The sequence below is a fragment of the Zalophus californianus genome, chromosome 6, assembly GCF_009762305.2.
Source record: "Zalophus californianus isolate mZalCal1 chromosome 6, mZalCal1.pri.v2, whole genome shotgun sequence".
NCBI lineage: Eukaryota > Metazoa > Chordata > Mammalia > Carnivora > Otariidae > Zalophus > Zalophus californianus.
In genome coordinates this window covers 43,636,511-43,662,479 of record NC_045600.1, presented here as the reverse complement: position 1 = coordinate 43,662,479, position 25,969 = coordinate 43,636,511, and the positions used below count along the sequence as shown (strand labels likewise).

The following is a 25,969-nucleotide window of genomic DNA, read 5'->3' as shown; positions in this document are numbered from 1 at the left end:
ATCTTTAGAGATAAGGTATGTAACTGGGAAGCAACTAGTTCTTGCCAGCTTACCAGAGAGGGACCGTTAACTGTTAATACCACCATGAGCTATAATTTTTAGGATTACCAGACCTTTTTCCTTACCTTAGCAAAAGAATTCTTAAAAAATTACCCTATAATCTGTATAAATTATTCCAGAGCTAAATCTCATTTTTGCTTCCCTCAATGTATCAATAGAAACAAGTAATCAGTTTGAAAAAGACACACATATTAGCAAAGTACTGTTAAAAGATTTATTGCAATAATACAATAAAAGTTTAGAAAACATTTGTTTTGACTCAAACTGGTTTGGAAGTCGCAGAGTAATAGGAAATTCCTGCAACATGACACCACAAGGAGATTCTCAGATGTAGTTCTTCTAAAAACAGCATGCCCCCAAATGTTCTTTCCCAAATTATCAATACATGAATCCTTAAGTGAATTCTGTCCATACACCCAGTGTTGACATACTCTTTTTCCCCTTAACTTACAGATGTGCAAAACTTCTTATATTCCATTACAAAAAAGTCTTTAACAGACCATTTTAAGCAGCCTATTTGGTGCCTGTAGGTTTTTATTAGTATTACCTTGTTTCAACAAATCATTTTATATGGAAAACATGACCAAGTTCTATGGCTTTTGTTTAAAAAAAAAAAAATACCAGCTTCAACTTTTTTAAAAAGCTGTTTACATATGGTTCTGGCACCTACATGAAAGATTTTAATGAGCAGCAAAGAGAGTAGAAAAAACAGTGGTTGAAATGTATATTTAAGAGTATTTACAGAGTGGATCCAGTGCAAAATAATGAAAACCAAAATATCTCAGCAGTGTCAGCCAGTATGTTGGTGTTCAAAACCACTAAAGGGTTTGATCATTTAACCCTAAATAAAGTGCCTCTAGTTGATATAAAAAACAACAAAACATACCCTATCAATCCCTATTTCCCGTATCCTTTAAGTTTTGTTGAATTACTCTCTAGATAGGAGTTGTGATCTCTGGATTCTATTCTTTAGCTTAATTTCAAATTCATGGTTTCTTAAGTGGCCTGCTTGAGAGAAACCATGACAACTCCGCATCTTTTAGCTGAAGTCAATCTCTATCCCCAAGCCCCAAATCTGTCTTTCATCTTAGCTTGAAACTTTTTTTTTTTTTTTGAGGGTTTGAAGTGCCTAGACAACCCTTCTATTAAGTTCATTTGGTATTTTGTTCAAGTACCCATTCCCTATGAACTTCAGACCTGGATGGTATAATGCTAGCTCAGCAATCATGAAGCTGAGTACTTAACACCAGCTATTGAGAACCCACATGGAGAGAAGCCTGTTTCCTCCCTAAGTGGAAAATTCATAGAGTCAGGGAACTTGGAACTCCTGGATGGGAATAAACACCCTTCTTCTGCAACTCTCCCAAACATTAAATATACCAATAGCAAAAGCTATATAGCACCTCGGATTTGGAGGCAAAGTGTCAACTATAATAATTACAAGAAAAGAAGCTAGGGTAGGGTAAGTCTCTGATTTATCTGAGGTACTGTCATGCTAATCACACTTAACAAGATATGGTAATAATGCCTCTTAGGAATTTTTCATAGGATTTCTTTTTGTAGTTGTTACATAGGACTTTTCTGTAATTATTAAAAATAAAAAACTACTTACATATTTGTACATAATGCCTCTCTACAGTTTTCTTATAAGATTGTCACTAAGAGAATGACAAGACGACACATTAGCTGAAAATGATCTCTTGGTGAGGGAAAATTCTGTCAGAGAAGAGTAGTATCAGCTCTGATTTGCTCTGCGTTTCTGAGTGAAGGGAGTGTCCCTAGAGCAACAAAGACCTCTAAGAAAACAAGCAGGATGGTTTTCCCTGGGAAAACCTGCCACCTACTGAATCCCTTAGAAAAAAATGGGGACACCGGAAGAATGACCAGAGGCCATTTAGTTAAGTGGCTTTTAACCTGTGCCCAGGCAGGCATTTAACTTACACAAGGGAACTACCTTAATGACTTTTCACTCAAAAAGTAAATTCAATTTCAAAATGCACATAGTGTAGATGGTAGAAATTCAATAATCTAGGTGAGAATGAACTAATTCCTTTCAGAATATAAGAAAATAGTTTTTAAATCTCCAGGCAATCCTTGTAGCTGGGATTTCCTCTGTTCATGGATGCGGGTCGAAAAATAAGAGAGACTTTATTTCTTTGGCGTGTGGGAGAAATAAAAATAGGAATGTCTGACAAGCTACGACAGCAGCAGCATGAGTGAAATAATTTTTAAACTACCCCTTCCCCCCCCACACAAAAAGCCCCTCCCTTCCAAACAAAACCAACATCCTTGACCTAAAAACCAAACAAGACCAGATTCTAAAGAAATCAAGTATTTCAAATTGCCTGCTGGTTCTCTATACAAAAAATGATGGCATAAGCACAAACTCATATGAAACAGTTTTTATCTTTCAAGTCCTACTCATCAAGAATCACTTCCTTGTGATTCAACTTCTAAAATGTAAAGTGTTCAGGAAAAGTCTCAGCATCGCAAGGACCGATGTGTCAGCCCGCCTCTGCGGGTCCTGTGGCCCATGGCCGAAGGGAGCCCAAAGGAATTTTCTGCTTCAACAGAACAGAACACACACACTCGCCTTTCTTCCGCCAACACGGGTCTGGGCAGAAGGACCTCTGACCCCACTGTTCTATTATAAGCATGTGGGTCACCATCGGCCATCTGATACACAGAAATGCTTGTCTCCCTGCTTTAAAAAAAAAAACCAACGGTTTAACCTCTTTTTGTTCCAGGCACTACCCTAACTGAACACACGAAATTTACTGGAGCACAGTGGAAGAACAACTTTGACACAAACCTGGCGCGTTTCGGTCCGCGTGCATCAGCGGTGTCCAGTATACGCCTTAAACCAGGAGGTCACTGAGGCCGCGGCGGACGAGATCATCCCCCCGGCACTGCTGCTCGCACCGGGCGGGGACAGCTGGCCACTCTGGCTCTGGGAGCCTTCCACGGGCTGCGAAGGGATATCACAAAACCGTGGGCTCGGCAAGTTCTCCCAGTCCGTGCCCAGGTCGGTCTCCTCATCACTGATGCGCTCATCGCCGCTCTCAGCAGATTCTCCGGCAACGCCGGGCTCCACGAACTCCATGGACTCCTCCAGGTCCGCTCGCACTTCAAAGGGTCCCGACCTGTGCGCACACAACCAGCACTGTGACGACGGTGACACAGGCCTGACGGGACCTAGAGGTCCATCCGTTTCCCAAGCCTACACTGGCCCCCTGATGGTCTGTAATGGCGGCCTGCTTCACCTAAATAACTGCCATCCAAGGAAGGAATAAAACCACAACACCACTCTGTTCGAGTGCACCTACCCGATTTGTGAAGATCCTGGATGGAAAAAACCCATCCACCGAGACTAACCCTGCTGGTCCAAAGTACAATTTCCTCTTTAAACAACTGCAGTATCTATGCATTCCAATGAGACAATTCTGACAAAAACAGTCACTGGATGTAGACTCTGGGCTGTCGGTGGAACAAGTAATAAACTATAGAAAAAAACGTACAGATGTTCTCTGCCTTATGGAAGTCCCCAATTTGTACGTTCTTATGACTCAAAAGCCAACTGGTATGGTTGCATGCATGTTAGCAGTGCTTCCTTGGATTGGTGTCAACAGCAGGCTTGGGCACCCATTTTAAGATATGATCGCAATTTTCTAGGGGCCCACTTATAACAGAATGAGTTATAACTATTTAGAACATAGTCATCTGGAATAATCCATATTTCTGCACTGTATTTTTGGAGAAAACTATTCCCCAAAGGTCCCTGATGACATCATCGTCTCCAAATCTAATAACCTCCTTCAGGCCTCACCCTCTGGGACAGCTCCTGAGCGCCGCTGTGGGGCAGTGTCAGCAAACCCCACCCAGGCCCCCTTCCCAGTGCCTGTCAGCCCCTGCCTCATGAGAGCCCGGCTGCACTGGCTTCGGGTGGGCAGTCACCCCACCGCCCCCTGCTCTTCTCCTAGGATTTCCCGGTAGCCAAGGCCCCCCAGCAGCCCCTCTCCAGCACTGCCCCCAAGATAAGGACACATGCCTCCGATAATGACTAGGGAAAATGATGGGGGTTAGCAAAAATCAAATGACAGAGATCTAGAATAGGTACAGCCTGCCATTTTAGTCTATGGCCCAAAATTCTTTATGGCCTTAACAATGACAAAAGCCTAGCGATGGCCTCCCATAATGTACCTGACCACACCTGCACCTTCCGACTCACTTTCTCCAGGGTCAAGCAGGCTTTGTTCCTCCAAGACAACCTTGCTTCCTGGCTGCACCAGCAACAGTAACAGCTAACACTTCTGTCCCAGGCACTGTTTTTAGGGCTTTACAAATATTCATTAAATTGGAAGATGCACCAGAGGGTTTCCCTTTGGTCTCCTGTGAGCAATTTGCATTATCAAAGAGCCCCTCTGACCAGGGGCTCCCAAGTTTACAAGGCCTCCATGTAGCCCAGAAGTCCTTACTTTTCCCAAGGGGTGAAGGCAGCAAGAACTGGGAGACTCTCCCCAAGAACCCCCCACCTCCCCCTGCAGCTTTTCCAAACTAACCAACAACCACTGAAACCAGCATCTTAGCTGAGTATCCCTTTCCTGTTTCCTTAAAAGGCTCTCCTTACAATCCATTTCTTTTCTCTTTTCCTTTTTCCCCTTGGTAAACAGGTCTACTCCTAAGATTTATTTTTTTTGATGCCTCTCCTTCCTCCCAGCTTCACCGCCCGCCAGGGCTCTCCACCTGAGCGCCAACCTTTCCGGCTCATCTCTCCTTATCTGAGCCAGGCGGCCCTTCTCCAAACAAGCCAGCTGGGCCTCCGCCCTCATGCTCCTGCCTGAGATCACCAAGTAAGTCCCCTTTCGAGCCTCAACACATCCCCCCCGCCCCAGCTCAGGTCCTCACTGCACCACCACCGCCTCATAGCCAGCGTCTGCCTCCAGTCAGCCCCACCCGCCTCAGCGCGCCAGAGACCTGCCTCTTTCTCTCCTCATGGCGGCTGCCTCTGAAAACTGTTCATAACGTAGCATCTTAGCGGGTCCCCGCCTTTCCTAAACACAGGGCCCTCATTCTGTCCTGTTGAGCTTTGCTGTCCGGGGGCCTCCGCAACTAACGCCAGATGAAGCCTGCCTTCCTCCTAGCTCAGAGGCACAGCCTGTTTTCTGTTCCTCTCTGATGTCACCTTATCTGCATGGCACAGGACTGCCATGGTCCCCAGACCCCCTCTCGACAGGTTTTCCCAGGAGACAGGAGTGATACTTCCTCCAGGAGAGCTCCCCAGGAAGCCACTTGGGACTTCAGTTCTCTGCTGGAATCCCACAGGGCAGAGTCTAGTGACATGGAACAGGTACTCCATGAAGTATTGCAACTAAAAAACCAGTGGATGATTCCCAAAGTGGCCAGCTGGAGCAATTTTTGTTGCCCAGCATACCCTGAGCCACACACATCACACAAAATTAGCAAAAGAATTAAATCTTTTACGCTTAATGTCATCAGGGAATAAAAATTACTAATTTTCTCAAGATGCTGCAAGGAATTATTCTTCTCGATTAAGGCAACAAAAAGACCTTTTTGGTTTTTTAAAACTCTCTTTTGCAAAATACCTTATTTCAAAAATATTACCGGACAGAATACAGAACATCAAAAATGAACTCTAATGTAAACTACGCACTCTGGATGATAATGTTGTTAACGTAGGCACCATCATGATAAAGACTGAATCCGATAAGAAAAATCAACAGATATTAAATCCAGGGGGAAATTCTGTTGAGCAGGATAACTGCATGGTCTCAAAGTGGCTCCCCACAGACTGCTTCTTAGTGGCAAGGAAGGAAAAATCGGAATTATACAGTGGAGAAGGTGGAAAGCATCGTGACTGGGTGATCAAATTAATATCACCAGTGAGGGACAGATGGCCACTGTGGCCCCCAGAGTGTCCAGGAAACACTCCTGGCCCAGACGGTGTTCCAGCCTCGAATGCACAGAATTCCTGGAATCTCACTCCAAGGAAGCACCAAGTTCAGAATGAAAGTTCTATTAATACAAAGGGAAAAATGTTAATGTTGTTAAAGACAAAGTAAGTTATGGAAAGGTTCCAGATTTAAAAGAGGTTAAACAAACATAGCAATTAAATCCAGCACCAGACTCTAGGTTGGACCATATATTGGAGGGGGAAATGCTGTAGAGGACATTAATCTGGTCCACAGACAAAATGTGCAGATGGGCAGCGGATTAAACTATTCTATCAATGTGAAATTTGCTAATGTTGGTAACTGTACTGTAGTTAAAGAGGAAAATACCCCTATTTTTAGGAAATACATATAGAAGTATTTAGGGGTCAAGAACCGTGATATATGTATATCACTTACCCTCACAGGATTCAAGAAAAAAAATGTGTATGCATGTGTCTTTATGGAGATAGATTACACAAATGATAAGGCAAATAGGGTAAAACGGTAACAAAGGTGAGTCTGGGTAAAGGGTATATGTCTTTGCACTACTTCTATTTTTTGCAATTTTGAGTATTTTTGCAAGTTTGAATTTATTTAAAAAAAAAAGGTTTAAGTTGGATTCTGGATGGGATCCTTCCTTCAGCTGGTCTCCATGGACACAGGACGTCCCACCCAGGTTCCAGTAACAGCCTTGACTCTGACTGAGGCAGGCGTGGAAGGGGACTTCTGAAGCTCCAGCTCCTGGCCTCTGGCCCACAGACCACCAGCTCGGGGGCAGTGAGCCTGGCTGAGTATGCGTACTTCTGTCACACAGACCCCTGCCCTAACTGGAGAGCTGACTCCAGGGCAAGCCCAGAGAAAACTTCAGACCCTCCAAAGAAGTCCACCCCTAGCAGAAGACAGCCTGTTTTTGGAACCACCACCAATACTGGATATCGTCAATCCTTTCCATTTTTGCCAAACTGATGGGTGAAAACTGGAAAGCTGTTTTGAATTGCACTTCTTTATTCTTGATTGAGGCTGAAGACTTTTTTCATTTGAATACTGATTACTTGCATTTCTTTTGTGTGAACTGCCTGGATTAATCCTTTGGCTGTTTTTCTATTAGGTCTCCCTTTCTTTTACAGATTTGAAATTTTATTCCATTGTCTGATATACAGACTGCAAAACAGATCTGTTGCTTATCTTTTAACTTTATGGAATCTGGTATTTTACCAAAGGCATTTAGAGTTTTTACACAGTAAAATATGTAACTCCTTTCCTTCATGGTTTTGGGGTTTTGTGGCTTGCATGGGAATTCCCTCCCCATCCTGTGATTATAAAACACTGTCTTTCTCCTATTTTATAGGGTTTTTCTCTTCAATAAAATAAGGTCTTTTCTATCATCTGGAATTTATTTTTATATACAGAATGTAGTATGAGTTGAGCTTTGTTCTTGTGTAAATACCCCACTAGCCCGCCGCTATCAATCTATTATTATCCAGTTCAACATGCTGGCCCTTGTCGTGTGACGCTTGGGACACAGGGACAGGGCAGGTCTCTGGACTCTCTTCTCTTCGTCTAATTGCTCCACCTACTTGCATGCTCCACCTTGTTTTAATTACCTTTATACTATGTTTTAAAGAGGGCCAAGCCCATCCTTTACTATTCTTTTCCAAAATTTCCTTGCAGCCTGTGCTTCTAGTTCAACTTCCGAATTAGCTTGTCAAAGTTCCATGAAATATCTGTTGAAATTCTGATCAGGTTTCCTTTTGGGGAGAAGTAGCATTTTTGTAATACTCAGCCTTCCTCTCCTAGAACATCCTGAGGGTGTTCACTGCCTCAGGACTTCTTTCATTCAGGCCCACCCCTCGTGCGGTGCCTGGCAGACATTCAAAAAATAGGTGTTGAATCATTTTTTTCAAGTTTTATATTTTCTTTGTATGGTCTGCATATATTTTGTAAAGATTAGTCCTAGATAATTTATAGTTTGTGTTGCTACGGTAAAGGGAACGCTTTTCTCATTCCATCTTCTGACTAGCTGTCAGCACGTAAGCAAACAAGCTCTCTTGGATGGCCAGTTCACCCATCATACCCTCCACAACAACACCAATCTAGCTTCTTTCTTTCCAACATAAATATACCTTACACTTCTCTGTAAAACCGTTCTGCCTCGCCTAAGCCTCTGGAGCCATGTGAACGTAGCAGTGACACAGGCATCCTCTTGTTTTCCTCACTGTAGAGGAATGCTTTTATTAAACATCCATGGAAGGAACAGGTCATTAAATATAGTCTTTTCTGTAGGCTTATGGTAGATATCCTTTATTAATAAACTATTTTTAATTTGCAACTAGTTTTCTTTACTTATTCATAGGAACGGAATTTTATTCACTGCTTTTCTGGCATCTATCAGGTTGATCTTATAGGTTTTTTCTTCCTTTTTAATCTGTTCAGGTAATGAAGTGGTGTGTACTGGTCAAAAGCATGAGTATCTACCACTTCGTGGAAGTGCTGGGACCCTGGACCTACTACGCAGACTGCCTCTGTGATCAGGGGCACGAATTACTTGACCACGCTAAGCTTCTGTTACCAGCCCCCTCCGTAAAATAAGAGTAAGCCCACCTATGATTTAAGGCATGTCACGTAGTTGGCTGAGGGTCAATAAATATTGGCTCAATAAATATTAGTTCTTATTATTAATTTCCTAATGTTGAGCCCTATATAAATAATGTATAAAGAGGATGGCAAACAACCCACAGAAATCAACCACTAAAACCGGGATGGATTTCTAACAGGTTCATGTGGTTTATGAACTAATGAATGGAACTTGAGGAGAGGAGCATAAACTCCCTATAATGGCACAAAATTCTAGGTGTGTGTGTAGTTCCCTGGAGAGAGTGCAGAGCTTTTTCCAAAGCATTCTATGTCCCAGGAAAGTTACTATTTTAGGTGGCGGGGAGAAACACAAGCCAGTGGCTAAGAGCAGATTACCATGGCAAGCTCCCTGCAATGTGGAGAAAGCCAAGCACCCTGGCCGGTGGAAAGGACCTCCCCTGAGCCTTGGTTCCAGTCGTAAAAGCAAATGAACGATGGGAAGGGGACTCCCCAAAAGAACGTTCCCACCTTTTATTTTCTTGGTCCTCTTTCACAAGTGCAGATACACTAAACCAAGTCATATCTCAGAAGCGAATGAACAGACTGCTAAGAGTGTGGAAAAAGGACAGGTACTCAGAGAGGGGTGACCCGAATGGTACTAAAGAAAAGCTTCCTCTGTGTCACATTTTTTGGGCTGAGAGACCAGGAAGATCCCATAGACTAGCCCTGGTTTGTCTTTTTTGTTAGACTCCTGTTTTTAAGCTAATGGATTTTAAACGAGTTCACCCCATAAACTTGAAATACCCTTTATCTCCAATAGATGGTGGCCAGAGAGACAAAGAGACCGGGACGAACTGTCACAGTGGGAGGAGGCATGAAAGGAAAGGCACAGGAAAAGGGGCAGACACTACACAGTGCTGAGAAGGCAAAGACGTGGAGTCTAAGACACGGCTTCCGGGCTTCAAGGACGGCACGAGGCGGCCCCTTCGGGAACACGGCGGGTTCTTCTATTTCATTTTAGGTGTTAAAAATGTTTGCTATTAATTTCCTGAGAAATGATTATGTAAGGACCATAAAGGTTCAAATATGATTAGCCACCCTTTCCTTCTGTACAGGAGCGCATTATTTTTGTCCTTTGTGGAGACTCTGGGGGTGAGGACCAGGCCCCTGTGCTCTGCCGACGCACACGACAGCTCTATTAGAAGTACTCATAGCACCACCACTTAGACAAAAGCAAGCACCGTTCTTACCTGCCCAGGTGTTCAGAGTTCGGACTGACCAGGTACATTAGGTTCCTGAGAGTATGCAGTGGTTGTAACTGATCTAAGTTTACATGCTAGAAAAAGCAAAACACTGATTAATATTTTCAACCGGGTAACACATTCAAAATTAGCTCACAGTGTATTTTCCATACCTGAGAAAAGCACAGGTAGAGAATATTTGCATTCAGTTTCTTCACTGCTCGAGTAAATTTCTGTCTACTGAGATTTTCCCCACAAAATTCACTGGAAAACAAACATACAATTTGTAAAACTGTATCTTTTTGAGGAAATTCTATGGTAAAATGTCTATTTGGAAGAGTGTATTTTACACCACAGCTCAGTATAAAACAAACCCCACGTCATTTGCCTCTTTATAAGTTAGACTCAACAGAGACTTTCTGAGAATGAACTACTGCCCTCATGACGAGCAACTTCACTGCAGCTACAGAAATTACAAATGCAGATACCCTCTAACCAAGCAGTTCCACTTCTGAAAATTTATTCAACACAAATACTTGCACACCGATGAAATGACGAATGTACAAGATTATTCTGTGAAGTATAAATAGGGGGCTGGTGAGACCCTGGCACACTTATACAAAGAAGCCTCTGTTAACTGTCCACTCTGTGGACAATGACAGCTGGAGGCTCGCAATGGCCTGACGAGGCCCACCCAATTTGTACCCCCACCTCCTTTGCTGCCCTCGCTCTCCCCAGGGCTTGCTCCCCTCTTCCCTCAGGGTCACACGTGATCATACACCCGCCCACTCACATACTGCAAGCCCCTTCTCTGCCTCCACGTTCCCATTCCCTTGCTTTCACTCTGCTTTAATGTCCTCCACAGGATTCATCACCATCGGACACACTGCTCATTTATTATCTGTCCCTCTGTTAGAATGAAGTGCCAAGAGGGCAAGGATTATGTTTTCATCACCACTGTAACCTCTCAGTGCCTAGAAAAGGGCTCCAATATTTGTTAAATACTCAAAAAGGTGTAAAACACCCTAGTATATTTTTTGTGTTTAAAAGGGGAGACATGATAATACGTATTTATTTGGCTTGAGATGTAAGGATGACTAGACAGGGGTAGGAAGGTCTTAGTACAACTGAGTATAACTTAGAACTGAGTACACTGTAAACCTTTACATTTTTTTTAAAGATTTTATTTTGGGGCACCTGGGTGGCCCAGTCAATTACGGATCTGACTCTTGGTTTCCGCTTGGGTCATGATCTCAGGGTCATGAGATCAAGCTCTGTGTCAGGCTCCCCGCTCAGCACAGAGTCTGCTGAAAAGACTCTCCCTCTCCCTCTGCCTGCCTTCCCCCTCACCCCCACATGCTCTCTCTCTCTCTCAAATAAATCTTAGAAGAAGAAAAAAAGATTTATTTTTAAGTAAGCTCTACACCCAATGTGGGGCTCAAACTCACAACCCTGAGATCAAGAGTCGCATGCTCCACCAACTGAGCCAGCCAGGCACTCCTACATTTTTGTTTGAATTTTTAAACCACCTGTTTTTATTTTAAAAAGTTAAAAAAAATATTCAAGTTATAATTTACCCAGTTCTTACACGTGAGCATACCCTCTGAAGGTCATAGTTTGTCGTTCAATTATTTTTCCAAATGGGAGAATTCTCTGTGGTCTTCTCAAAGACTTCATGTGCAATTATAAGATAATGAAACAAATTTGCACATTAGGCTTTTGAAATTAATCTCAGTATTTCACAGTCGTTTTTCTGGCTTAATAATACTTAAATTCCTGGTTTGGGTTGAATGAGAGTAAGCATACATAGGAAAACGACATCCACGGTAAAGATGACACTGCCACCTTCGATCACTTGCCTGTTGCACAGCCTTTTGGGGAGATTTATGTCAAGTATATGAGACAGAATGTTGACCAGCTGAGTCGCATAGCACAATGCAGCACTGATCGTGTAAGCAGGGTTACTGTGCTCCATGTCTGAAGTATAAAAACAACCATATACAAACAACTTTAAGTTCAACAAAAAATACCAATGAACCTAGATTTTATGATTTATAATTCTGTCATTACACTGTTGATGATTATGTTTCGCTCCTTATCAACATACTAATAAAAGGTTCATGGCCACACATTGTTTCATCATTTATGGTTTTTGCGGAGTGGAATGTAACCTAAACAAATGACCCCAGGCAGGCCCAACATAAATGAAATTAAAATCTGAACTGCTTGGACCTGCGAATGTATTATTTATTAGAACAGTAAATGCCCAACTTAAATGTCACCCCTCAGAGAGGCCTCACCTAGGCTACACCTGTCTGGTGACAACACCTTTGTTTCGCCAGTACCTAGCATCGTACATGACAGAAAGCACATACTCACTGTGTATTTGCTAAATGACTAAGTGAACAATCTTTTCTCCACCGAAGAAAGCTCTAGAGGTTTTAAAGGGTTTTTCTACCGGGCTATTTCTATCTCCATTTCGGGCTGCTAAAACAAGCTCTTTACAAAGAAACTATAAAAACAGGATTCAACTGGCTAAATATACTAACTAGTGAGGTCTTTTCATATAAATAAAGCAATACTGGCCCCCAAAAAGTGAAATATCTAAAAAATGTTTTCAGTCCATTCACTGATGGACTGGATATAAAACGTGGTATATCCACATTACATACAATGGAATATTACTTGGTCATAAAAAGAATGAAATGCTAATTCATGCCACAATATGGATGAACCCTGAAAACATGCTATGAAAAAAAAGCCAGACACAAAAGGCCACCCATTGTATGATCCCATTTCTATGAAATATCCAAAAGAGACACATCTGTAGTTACAGAAATCAAAATTACAGATCTTCCTTGAGTTACAATGGGGTTATGTCCCGATAAACTCATAAATTGGAAATATCCTAAGTCGAAAATAACATTTAATGCTCTAAACAACTGAACGCCATAGCTTCGCCTGGCCTGCCTTACACAGGCCTGGAACAATGACACAAGCCTACAGTTGGGCATAATCATCTAACACAAAGCCTATTTATAATAAAGTGTTGAATATCTCGTGCAATGCATGGCATCCTGTACTGAAAGTGAAACACAGAATAGTTATCAGTGTATCTACCGGCTGTGGACCCTCATGATCACGGAGCTGCCTGGGAGTTGCGGCTGCTGGGGCCTGGACCATGAGAGAATATGCACGGCACAGCGCTAGCCCAGGAAACGATCCAAATTCAAAGTTCAAAGCATGATTGCAACTGAACGTGTACCGCTTTTGCACCAACATAAAGTCAAAAAATTGTTAAGTTGACCCATTGTAAATTGAGATCATCTGTAGGGGCTGCCCAGAGCTGGGAGGAGAGGCGACAGGAGCATGACAGCTTCGTGCCTTGGAGCTCCCGCCTGGGGTGATGCCAGTGCTCTGGAACTCAACAGAGAGGGTAACCACACAACACTGTGAATGTATTCATGCCGCGGGATTGTTCACTTTACAACTGTTCATCTCATTACGTAAATTTTACCTCAATTAAAAAACATACCTACTTCTAAGTTTTCAAGGACTAATTTTGATTCTCACCAGGCCCCTGCGTGGTTTTCTTCTCTTCCACCCAATTGTAGTATGCAGAGTAGTCCCCATTGTTGGGAAGGCTAATCCAAGGCCCTGTAATGCTAATGCTGGTGTCCCCATTGTGATCGTCACAGACCCATCTTCCCGAGAGGTAAGTCGTCCTCCGGGCTTCGGCAAGCTTGCTCACGGTGCTGGAGGTCATGGCACTGTCGCTCTCTGAGGACACATCTGCGGGATCTCTAAAAATCAGAACATACATACAGATTTCAAGGGAAGAGCATGCAAGATACTTGCCTGATATGTAGAACACTGAAAGATGCACAAATGAGGACAGGAATTTAACTAGGATATACAAAGATAAGTAATTTTATCAGACATGAAGCTCAAACCAGCTGTGGCACAGAAGGCCATACCAATGGGAGGAGAATGGCACCATGAGCTGGGGCCTCAAGTATTTGGTCTCAAGACCCCTTTACATGCTTACAATTTTTTGAGGACCCCACAAAGAGCTTTTGTGTATGTGGGTTAGATCTACTGATATTTACTTGTATTAGAAATCTGAGAAAATTTAAATTATTCATTCATTTGGAAATAATAAACCTATTACATGTTAACATATTTTATGAAAACAAAACAAAAAACCTGTACTTTTCAAAACAAGAAAATTAGTGAAGAATGGCATTGTTTGGTGACCAGCTGAAACACATAGAAAAACAAAGCACTGGTCAAGACTTTTGAAAATCTCTTTAACACCCAAGTCTTGCAGTTGTTCTTTCAAGTAAAAGTAGTGTCCCATGCAAAAACCAGCTAGTTCCACTTGAAACCCACTCAAGTGCTTTTTCTTAAGCCAACCGTGGCCCTTCAGTCTGGAGCCAAAGAGCCTTCTGCACACTTCCCATTTCCTCATGTGGTATAGCAAACGATGTGTACACATGGATCAAGACTTAATAAAATTTAAATAAAAATATGATTTCTACTGCTTCAAGAGCATCCTTGCTGTGAACTGCTTTTTTTCTCAAAAAACTCAAGTATGTGGTAGAATACAACTAGTAACATAGTTGGTGTCACTGCTTAGATATCTGTCAAGGCACCAGTTTTTACCCACGATAGCTTCTGAGCCACCAGTGCAAATGTCCAGTGAAAAGGGAAATGAAATGTTACTGTTTGTACAGAAATACTTGTGACAGCGCAGACGGCACTCCGCTCTGAGCACCGTGGGCCAGGAAAGCGAGAAGGAACGAGACGTCAGGGCAGACGCAAGCATGGCACAGAGACCATCTGATCCCCGTGGTTGGGGCGGTCGGCCGCACAAGGGAAGCACTAGGGGATGGTGTTTGACAAGTAGGTGGAGAACTGGCAGACTGGGGGAGGGCCTCTGAGCTGCAATAAGTTGAGGTTCTGTTCTCAATCCTTTCTCCTCCTGCCACCACATGCCTGTGGTTACGGTAAGTGCCCCTGGCAGTCACGGGGAAGTGGGGCAGGGCACTACGGCCAGTTCTGAGTGGCACCTCTGCTTCCTCCTTCTTCCACAGAACAAGTCTGAGGAATGCGAATGAACAAGAAATCTTATTACAGGAATAACTTCAAAACTATCAGCTTTAAAAATTACCAGCATATAATATCATATACTGCTATAAAAGATTTAAACAGCACAGGCAGAGAGGACAAAGTTTTTCTCCATGTTTTCTCTTCTGCAGCTTCACATTCAGTTGTCAGTCTCCTTGGTCTCCTCAGATCTGGGACAGCATCTTAAGACTGTGTCATTGTTTAATGTGTTTTAACACTGATGTCTTGGTCCATCAGATTCTAATTTAGCACTGGGGCTGCCTGGCTAGCTCAGCCGGAAGAACACCCAACTCTCGATCTTGGGGTCGGGAGTTCAAGCCCTATGTTGGGTGTAGAGGTAACTGAAAAAAATAAACTTAAAAAAAAAAATCTAATTTACCATAATGTTTCTGTTTTACTAGCTTTTTCCTCCCCAAAGGCCTGGTCGCCTGTTTTTACACCAGTCTTTGGATATCCCAACTCCTCCCCACTGATCCAAAAGAGTCTATTTCTGAACTTCCTATTCTGTTCTATTTTGAATCTGCCTTTTTGTATTTGCCAACTATTACTAATGAAAAATTACTTGGTAAGAGGGAGCAGGTTTTCAAGCCAGAATAATCAGACCTTGAGGCTTTTAGGAAGTTAACTATGGCAACAGCCGAAAGGACACAGTGAAGTAGAGGGAGCGAAGCAGAGTAATAGTCCTCACTAGTCAGTGCACAGACTAGCCAGGGAAGGATGCTTCGAAGTGAGGACAACCAAGAGACAGGAAAATCCTCAACTGGAACAGCCTGATGGTTAGTGAGAAAGCAAATGAACTTCTCAGTAGCAATTTTCAAACCTCATCAATTATCATCTGGGGAAGTTAAAAAAAAAAAAAGTATTATGAGATGGGCTGGATGGCTAAAGGTGTGTCCTCTGGAACCTGTATTTTTCAAAAGTTCCTAAGTGACTCTGATGAACATCCAGGCATGGAACCACTGTCTTGTCCATCTGATGACTCCTGAGAGTATCCATGCACTAGAGCCTAAGACTAAACTCACAGTCTCCGGGGCACCTGGGTGGCTCAGTAGGTTAAGGGTCTGCCTTCGGCTCGGGTCGTGATCCCGGGGTCCTGGGATCGAGCCCCATGTCGGGCTCATTGCTCAGCAGAGAGCTTGCTTCTCCCTCTGCCTGCTGTTGCCCCTGCTTGTACTCTCTCTCGCTATCTCTATCCCTGTCAAATAAATAAATAAAATCTTTAAAAAAATAAACTCACAGTCTCCAGCGCTTGCCAGGGGCTAGTTACCCAGGAAAAGGCTACGTCAACAGGTCAATCAACAAGTGAGGGCCACCGCCCTTCACCTTGGCTGCCTCCCCTATTTCGTGCAGCGTGTACTGTTTGCTGAAGCAGATAAGACTTCAGTTTCATTACCAGGAAAGCCAATGACCCTAGAATGAACCTGATAAATGAGGCGCTTCCATATTTGAAAAATACCTGATCTTTGAAACTTGATCTATTCCTAGAGTCAAAAGACTCACTGTACCTCACACTAGTCTTTACTTCCTCGATTGGAAAAATGACAGAGGTGAGCTCTAATATATGAGATCGCCGAAGATCTGCCAGATGCTCATAATGACTTCTTAAGTCAATGGTTTTTTTTTCTACCAGGTCACCAAGTCTGCGATTGTGCCTCTGAATCTTCTCCTTTTTCTCTTGATGCCGCTGCGCTCGAGTATAGAGCTTCTGATTCTTTTCCTTGGTTTTCAGAAGGCCTTCAGAATCTGAAATAAATCACACCCAACAATTATCTCTACAGATGGCTCCTGGGGCCTGCAGAACCCACCTCACAAGTGTAAGCATCTTCCTGACGTTTAAACCGAAAGCAAAACTTCAATCAGGTTAACTAGATAATGTTCACTAAGTGGAAATTGAGTTTAGCTTAAGTAAATAAATCAAAGTGGACCATCACCTAAAGGACTCTGGGTCTCCATCTGTAGTCATCATTTGTAAGAATCACTCAACAACTATCAAGTTTAAGTTCAAGCCAGGAAATACTTGACTTATTGGTAAGCACTGAAGAATAACCATGATGGGCAGAAAAGATATCTAATCCAAGTTTGAAAAACTTACTGGCTGGCTACCTGATTTTCCTTAGAAACCTCTTACATGTGCCTTGGGCTCCACTGAGATCCAGGGATAATCTCACGACAGGTGGTCATGCAGCAAAGAAACAGACCAAAGGCTCTGAAAAGTTACAGTGTAGTGTCTCGGGACCCAGCAGGGTGGGAGCCCTTATTATATGCCAGCATTTGAAGCACTGCAGGGGCAACCAAAGCCTGGCCACACAACCAAGAATGGAGACAGACGCTCATCCTGTCTGATGTGTGTACTCTTCATGAAACTCCTTCAGATTCTGGATCAAAACCTGTTAGGGTGTTAGGGCTGTAACTCAACTTCTCTCCAGTGGCAAAAACGAGTTGCAAAATCTCAGACAGACTCCTAGAAGTAACTTAGGAGGCTCAGACAAAAGTTCAAAATCAAGCTCATTATTTTTCCACAAAAGCCTCATCTTGATACCTAGGTTCTCTACTTAATGATTTTTTTTGACCTGTCCACAGCCTAAGTCAGTTCCCTGCTGGTCAATTCCATGGGCTGACCTACTATTCTTCCGTAGAGGGCTTTCTTTTCCTTCCCAGTGTTACAATCTTATTAACTCTCCCCCAAACCCCACTTCCAGCTCAGTTCCACTCCAGGCCTTCACCAGCCCAGTCTTCATCAACTGTAAGCAGTGCCTGGCGGTTCTCCACTGCCCAACAAACACACATCGACCTCCTTGGCCTCGAGGCCACTCCCACACTGGCACACATCCCACAGTTCCCTTCTGCACCCCTTCACCTCAGCCTCATTCAGTTACTAGGCACTCCAAACCTTTTCTACAAAGTGGAACTATTTCAATGCATGCATGCATGGATGGATACTGAACCAGTCATCATTCCCTTTAGGATGTCCTCTACAGATCCTATTCAGATCAATGTCTCTAGGAATGCTATTAGCTTCTACTCTTCAAATGTCCAAATTTTTCTCATTCAGCCAGGCCCCCTTCCATAAGTGCTCCCCAGACTTTTTGCTCCTCGGAAGCCTGATGCAATGTGTGTACCTCACCTATAGCTTAGTTCCTTACACCAGGTCCAACCAAAGCCTTGTTCTCCCCTGACTAGATTATAACAAGCATCTGATAAATGTCTCAAAGGTGGTCCTCTGAGCGAGGACCACTGAACCTAGGTATTTCACTGTAGGCATAAGGTTTCTTGCGGTTTAGTTTCCCCTTACTTGTGCATTCTCTTTACCATTCTTGCTCAGTGTGGATGTTCTAATGTTTAAGTTGCTGGTTCCATCACACTTATCTTCCAGCAAGCTCATTGATTTTCATGATCACTACTGAGCTCTTTACAAGTGCTCAAATGAATGTCTGGCCATGGGCCCCAGTCATATGATGGTCAGATTTTTTAAGAACAGTTTCCAATTTGATATCTACTGGATCAAAACCTGTTAGGGTGTTAGGACTGTACCTCAACTTCTCTCGAGTGGCAGAATGAGTTGCAAAATCTCAGACTCCTAGAAGTAACTTGGGAGGCTTCTAGGTGCCACCCTTCACAGGTGGCAGGACATCACCAGTCACCTAAGCCGCACTAGTGCAGACTCAGCACTCAAGAGTTTAATTTGTCCTCTCCATGCCATCATCCCCAAACATAAGAACACTCTGATGCTATTTCTGTCATCTACTGTTGCTTATTTGGGTAAGTAACTTTATAGCACAGATCAACTCAACTTTAAGGTTCATACAATCCAACTTCCCTATCTATACCATATATCTGTATTATTCTGTATCACATAAAATTATGTATGTGTTATTTTAACAATAAAATTTTAAAAAATACTATTTACTGGGTAACAAGCTCTTCACTTGTGGACTTGAGAACATGCATGGTTTCTGGAATCCATGAACTCCCTTAAAATTGTTTGCAAATTTTTTTGAGTCTCGTCTAAAGGGTGGCAACTAGACTGCTTTTATGTTCTAAAGAGCAGTGGTTCCCAGCCCTTGGTAGGTCATCAGTACCACCCAGAGTAGTGCTCCTCAAAGTGTGGCCCGTGGATCTAGGCCTATCAGTAAACTTTTACCAGTCAGACAAGAGAAGTACAGAAATACAGAGTAAGTTTAGCAACATTTTTCTTTGACATGCCATCCAAATGTGCGATCATTTTTCTAGTATTTTATTGTACTTTATAAAAGTATTGGTATCAGCTTATGACAGATTAGAAATCAGAGAGGAAAAAATGGTCTTTTACTACAGACAGTTTAAGAACCTCTGACCCAGTCCCCACACATGAGATTTGAATTTCCTAAGTCCAAGGTGGGTCCCAGGATTCTCTCTCTAGATTTTACAAGGGTTACCAGGTGACTCTGAGGATTTGCTAGGTCCCCTACTTTAGTACCAAATCTTTTCTGTGGTGGTCGTTTTGTTTTGGGGAGTCAGGAATCCGTTAAATTCAGCTGACCAAAGTTTTAAACTTGCTCATCAGGCAAGGCACAAACTCAGTAAATCCAGCAATTCTAGGAGGTTCACAGACACCTGGGAGCAAATCACTCATGTGAACATCATGGGAGGATGTGGAGAGAGGGGTAAGTCTCAAGTCCCTACGCTGCTGCTGAACCAGAGCCTCTGGATACACACGCAAAGCTCAGTGGGTAACCAGCTGTCTGTGGTTCTGACACCTCTTCCCCATGCTGCTTTCCTCTCCAGCTCACTAAGCCTGTGAACTCCACAGGAGCATTTTATGAGGACAAACATTTTCAAAGGAAGCTTTTGCTCTATTACATAACACTATAAAATACTTGCTTCTGAAAGCAACGAGCAGACAAGAAAGGGATTCATAAGGTATGATGGTGACTCACTCTGAAGTTTAAACAATGATCTTCAGAAATACATGGAATATGTCTAAGGATACAGGATTTCTAAAAGGACTCTCCTAAAATTTGATAACCATTTACGATGAAGGATGAGGTACACAAATGTAAGATTAATACAGATTAAAAGGTGTATGAGACTCACAATGGAGAGAAAAAGCCAATATTCTGTGTTTCTGGAGTGAACTAATAATTATAACTGAGTACCAAGCTTCTTGTTAGCAAAGGGAAATGGAAATATATATTCCTTAACTTTTTTAATTAAGAAAAGTAGTTTATTCAAAGGTCATATTTGTGTGTATATGTATATATAAAATATATATATTTGGAAAAATATTTACTTAAAATCCTTATACAAATGTTTTACAAGAGGAGGAAGGCAAGCAGGAAACCTTTCTAGGTTGCTGTTGCCTGCCCACCCCTCCTTTCTCCGTCTCTCTAGTTTATTAATCCAGTGAAATTCCACCCTAGCCCTTTATTAGGTCTAGAAGGGGGACACATTACTTACTTATTTTCATTTCTTCATTTCCTTTACAGATTGTTTGTTTCAGCTGTTCAATCCTCATCTTGCAGGACATTATTTTCCATCTCTTAAAAAAAAAAAGTATGCAATAAATATCACAAATGTTGGTCTCTTATGATTAATATGATTATCTACCTAGGATCACTATTATTTTGAGGCATAACTTAGAAAACACAATGAAGAAAAGACCAATATAATTATATTTATTATAACTTTTGTGACTGACTATGGTGGACTACAAAAAGAAGAAAATGTTATTCTGGTTCTGTGCAGAAGCTGGTAGGAAATTAAGACAGAAAGAAATTCACTTACTTCTTTCATGTGTAATGAGGACAGACAGAAATGGTGAAGTATATTCTCCTAACCTGCTCTGTCCGATATACAGCTAATGATCACATGTGGCTATTTAAAAGTCATCTGAAATTACATAAAATTCAGTTCCTACTCAACACTACCCACATGTCAAGTGTTCAACACATGTGGCTAATGGCTACCATATTGGTGAGTTTAGACATAGAACATCTGCGTCATCACAGAACGTCCTACTATTGCACTGCTCCAAACCCTTCATGCTATTTACTGAGGAGACCATTAACATCACTGTATTATCTCACTAATACAATACACAATTATTACTTGCAAAATAATAAAAACTTCAATAAAAACAGAAGGTTTTCTCCCTCAAGATGAATAAAAGATCAGTAAAAATGCAACCTGGCAGCCAGTTAAAAAGTATGATTACCTATTCTATAATGCCTCTATAAATGTGGATAATTAAAAGCCTAAAACAGCATTCAAGTATTTATGGTGTTTAACACTGGCCGAAGTGGTCTGCTGGTACAAGACACAGAGCAGATTGCTGTGATGTTGCAGCAGCAAAGTGCTAACCGCCCTGACGGAGGGACATTTGAAAACAGACTCGTGGGGACGAATGAACTGATTCAAAGATGAAATGGCCATGGGATGTCTTCACTTTTAAGGGGTTTTAGTCCTTAGGAAGCAATATTGAAATCTTTTATAGAAAAACTAGAAAACAGTACAGGGAATTTAGAAAAAAGGCAAAGGGATTCTTTATAAATAGCCTTTAATGGTCTTTTCCCATACAATGTATTTTGTTTCACTTATGTCACATACATTCTTCAAGTATTTAAAAATTATGAATGATGCTTATTGTGAAAAAAAATTAAACATCACAGAAGAGAAAAATACAGTGATCATCAGCCTGACTCCTTCCCATTCTTCAGGGGTAATCTCAATTAAATTTTAATATGTATCTTTTCAGATTTTTTAGAGTATATTTATATTTAAAACACATACACAAATGGAAACATACTTCACCCCAGCCTACTTTTTGTTTGCTCTGTCATTAAAAAAACTCTTGGATATCATTGTTATCAACACATGTGGACTGAGCATTCTTTTGAACAGCTATACTGTATCATTTATTTATCTCATCCTGTTTGATGAGCATTTAAGATATTTATGGATCACTACCCAGGCTCTAGTCAATCATCTTCTTTATCCATAAATCTCTGCATTCCTGTATTTTCTTAGGAGGAAAACTGAATATACCACATGTGCAATTAAAAAAAAAAACAAAAACACACACCCCAACAAACCACTAACTTGTCCTCCAACCAAATACATCAATGTATACTCCTACCAAAACTGAATAAAAGTATTATCAAACTCCTTATTTTCATATGCTGTACTCATTTTTCCCAGTTATGTTCATTTTGCTCAGAGTCTTCAACATACAGAACTTTTAAAACTTTTACATAGTCAGTGAAAATGTTTTCCTTTTATGGCTTATAAAGGTCTGCCCATCTGTAGGTTACATTTATAAATACTCTCCCATATTTTCTTTTAATATTTTTATGAGTTTACTTTTCACATTTAATCATCAATCCATGTAGGGGGTGTGTGTTTACAATGAGTAAGTTTTTTTAAAAAGGATAGTTCATCGTTCTTGTATTCCTATGTCAATACCAGACTTCATACTTATCCTTTCTAATGGCTCTATAATTAATTGCCAGTACTCTGGCATCTAGATAAAATATTTGAGGACCCACACTACAAATATATTCAAATAGAGGGCTGCCAAAAAATAATTTAAATTCAAAGTGATACTTTTAAGCACTACCAAATGAAAAGCATGTAACCACAAATATAAATATTATTTAAATACTTCTTACAGCTTACCAACTGATCTGTTATCCATTTTCCTTCCATAGCTTTTAACACTCTGCACAGAGAAAAGACAATCATAATTATATTTTGTGAAACTCAAAAATGTAAAATCAACATCTTTTTAAAGTAAGTTCTTAAAAATGTCTGGAAATACCAAAGTGAGACTCAAGCATTCAATAATGTTTTCCAAGGGTGCCTGGCCAGTCAGTGGAGTGTGCGACTCTTGATTTTGGGGTTGTGAGTTTGAGCCCCATACTGGCTGTAGAGATTATTTAAAAATAAAATCTTTAAAAAAATAAAAAATAAAAATGTTTTCCAAATTCCCTATTCTCTAATTTTTTCCCATTTCCTTCTTTTTGCACTTTTAATACTGCCCAGAACCTTTCTGTAAACATTCACAATTTCTAATAAGAGCCAGAGCCTTTGTCCTGTCATAAATCATTTCTATGAGTCATAATTATTAATAATAATAGTTACAAGAGAATTCATAATCTAAAATGTGATGCTCAGTTCCCAAAGAAATGGCACAAGCTGGCACCTGTAAAAACCTGTCCTATGAAGTGTTCTACGGAAGAAATAAAAGTTTCTGTGATTAAATTAGAGAAATGACTTAAATAAATCTAAGCAGGGTTCTGTAATGCAGGACATCTCAGAAGATTTACTCTGCTCATAAATGTTTTCATAGACCTGGAGTGCCTCTGGAGAACAGTGACTAGGTCAGTTTGGGACAGAAGATTCTACAGGACAATTCTCAAATCCAGAGGGTGAGATTCATCAGGGGTGCTTGTTAATAACTCAGATTCCGGGACCTTGCCCCCCACCCCAGACCTAGAGTCAGAATATCTAAGGATAGGATTCCGAGAATCTGCATTTTTAACCTTTACCTCAGCTAATGAATTCTAATGTAGGTGATACGCAAGACCACGCTTTGCAAAACGCTGATCCAGAAGAAGAAAGATAAATGGAAGACTTGACATCTTACAGGAACCACCACTTATTTGCCTGTTCTGGACCCATTTGCTGCACATCAATTATCTGGGCCAGGGGTTTGACTCATCAGTCTAGTCACTGAGTGCCTGCTGCGAAGGCACTGGGTCTGATCCCAATGTTTTCTAGGAACCTGATAATCTCTCCTGTTTTGCTTCTCCCACATGCACTGCTCTTCCAAACTCTGAGACTGTATCCTAAATTCAACAAGTGAGCAATCCATGTATCTACATACCACAGCACTGAATTAAACCACACGGTGACAAGAGAACCTCCACACGCAGAAAAGCAAAAGGGAAACTCACTCTTTTTGAAATTCTTCTTGCTTGCTCTTAAGTTGGCTTAACCTTTCTTTCTTGTCTACAAACCTATAAGAAAAAAAATGTAATGTTTTATTTAAACGTTCATTCTTTTCAGTTCAGTGAGATTATGCAAATTCCTAAGAGCCAATCCTTTCTGTAGATTCATCTGGAGATGTCCTGGTCCTGAAAGTAAACACACATCTTCTCAAGGCAGTGCGCACATAGCTGCTTATGCCACTTGCTCACTTTAAAACTAAGTTCAAATTCTCAACTTTAAAATTCTTTCATGGGTATATAAAATATGTCTAGAAGCCACCCCCCCCCCCCCGCTCAGATTAAATTATCTTCCAAAACAGGCACATCAGAGCACTAGAGTGAATTTGAATTCAAGGAAATTGAGGCTTCTAACATAAACATGATTTTAATTTAGCTTAATTCAATCCTGCTCTCACCTATAAATTGGTTACTTATAATTTTTAAAGTACAATTTTTTTCCTTACTAATTTTATTGCTAGTCCTTATGGACTAACAAGTTATTTAGTACAAATTATCAAAAGGAAGGGATATCACATTGCAGTTCATTTTCTCTACAGTTTTCTCCCCTTACCCTTTTCTTCCAGTTACCTTATTTAGGGTTTAGTCTGTTTTTTTTCTTTGCACAGTTTAAGATGGAAACTTAGATCATCCATTTTAAGCCTCTCCCTTTTAAATATAACCATATAAAGTTATAAATTTCCCCCCAAGTACTGTGTTAGCTAAACCCCAAAATGTCTGATAGGGTATATTTTCACATCATTTGGTTTGGAATTCCTAATTTTCCATAAATTCCTTCCTTGACCTCCAAGTTCTTTAGAAGTATAGTGCTGAATTTCCAGATATATGGGTTTTTCTAAGTAACTAGTTGTTTTCCATTTTCTGACAGAATATACTCTATGAGATTTCAATCTTTTAATTTGAGAGTATCTTACGGCCTTGCATCTGGTCTGCCCTGGTGAAAAGTTCCCTGTGCACCTGAAAGAATATGTATTCTACAGGCTTTGGGTACTGTGTTCTAGAAATGTCACCAGCTGAAGGTGATGAAGAGTGACGTTCACATCTTCTAGATCTGTGCTATTCACTAAGATAGCCACCAGTCGCATGTGCTGAGTACCTAAAATGTGGCTTGTTGCTTAATAAGTATCTGGGTTAAAAAAAAAAAAAATTATATGACTAACATCATGCAACTGACTTTTAAACAAGCTAACAGTGGCTTGCTATTTTAAAAAAACATGATAATGCCATATGCTATAGTAACATAGTATGGAATCCAAGATTAGGTTTTTGGCTGTCTCCCAAATTCCTAGCCTAAATGAAAACAATCTAACAGAATAGTAACAACCCTAGAATCGCTTCCTTAAAATGGTCCAGACTAATAGCAGTCTAAAATATTTCTAAAACCTCATGTTTGAAACATATCCAAATATAAGTACTTCAAAATGGAAGGGATCAATAGATAAATGGATAAAGAAAACGTGGTAAACATACATGCTAGAATACTACTACCAAGAAAAAAGAATGAGACTTTGCCATGTGGGGCAACATGGACAGACCTAGAAGGTACTACACTAAGTTAAGTCAGTCAAAGAAAGACAAATATCATATGATTTCACTTACATGTGGCATCTAAAAAACAAAACAAACACGAAAATACTTAAATACAGATAACTGGTGGTTGCCAGAGGGAGGTGGGAGAGGGGAAAACAAAACAGATAAAGGGGAAGTTTATCAGTTATGAAGTAAATAAGTCACAGAGATGAAAAGTATAGCACAGGGAACATAGTCAATAATACTGTAGTAACACTGTATGGTGTATGTGACAGATGGTGACCACACTTACTGTGGTGAGCACTGAGTAATGTACAGAAGTGTCAAATCAATGTGTTGTACAATACACATGAAATTATTTTAACATTCATGGAACACTACATCAAAAACTAATGATGTATGGTGATTAACATAAAATTAAATTTAAAAAACAAAAAAAATTTAACATTGTAAGTTAATTATACTTCAATTTTAAAAAGAGAAAAAAATGGGAGGGATA

General features: G+C 40.9%; 1 protein-coding gene and 1 long non-coding RNA gene across 3 annotated transcripts in view; one reads left to right on the top strand and one right to left on the bottom strand.

Moving 5' to 3' along the window:
• Positions 1-260: 260 nt before the first annotated feature.
• The window catches only part of ATG14 (autophagy related 14), a 36,810-nt gene continuing 11,101 nt past the window's right edge, over positions 261-25,969 (bottom strand). The window contains exons 2-11 of one of the 2 annotated variants that reach the window (XM_027568892.1): positions 23,890-23,952; positions 22,610-22,652; positions 20,393-20,474; positions 16,462-16,699; positions 13,400-13,629; positions 11,686-11,803; positions 10,000-10,090; positions 9,836-9,921; positions 2,873-3,203; positions 261-2,764 (exon numbers count right to left, since the gene is read on the bottom strand). In XM_027568892.1, coding sequence (XP_027424693.1) covers positions 2,897-3,203; positions 9,836-9,921; positions 10,000-10,090; positions 11,686-11,803; positions 13,400-13,629; positions 16,462-16,699; positions 20,393-20,474; positions 22,610-22,652; positions 23,890-23,952 — 1,258 coding nt within the window. In that variant the 3' untranslated portion in view covers positions 261-2,764; positions 2,873-2,896. Of the gene's footprint in view, positions 3,204-9,835; positions 9,922-9,999; positions 10,091-11,685; positions 11,804-13,399; positions 13,630-16,461; positions 16,700-20,392; positions 20,475-22,609; positions 22,653-23,889; positions 23,953-25,969 lie in introns of both variants that reach the window. The other variant, XM_027568891.1, reaches the window with a different exon arrangement.
• LOC113908614 lies at positions 3,076-9,954 on the top strand. Its single transcript, XR_003515547.1, has 4 exons — positions 3,076-3,640; positions 4,778-4,910; positions 8,445-8,602; positions 9,406-9,954. It is a non-coding gene; the product is annotated as an uncharacterized LOC113908614 (long non-coding RNA).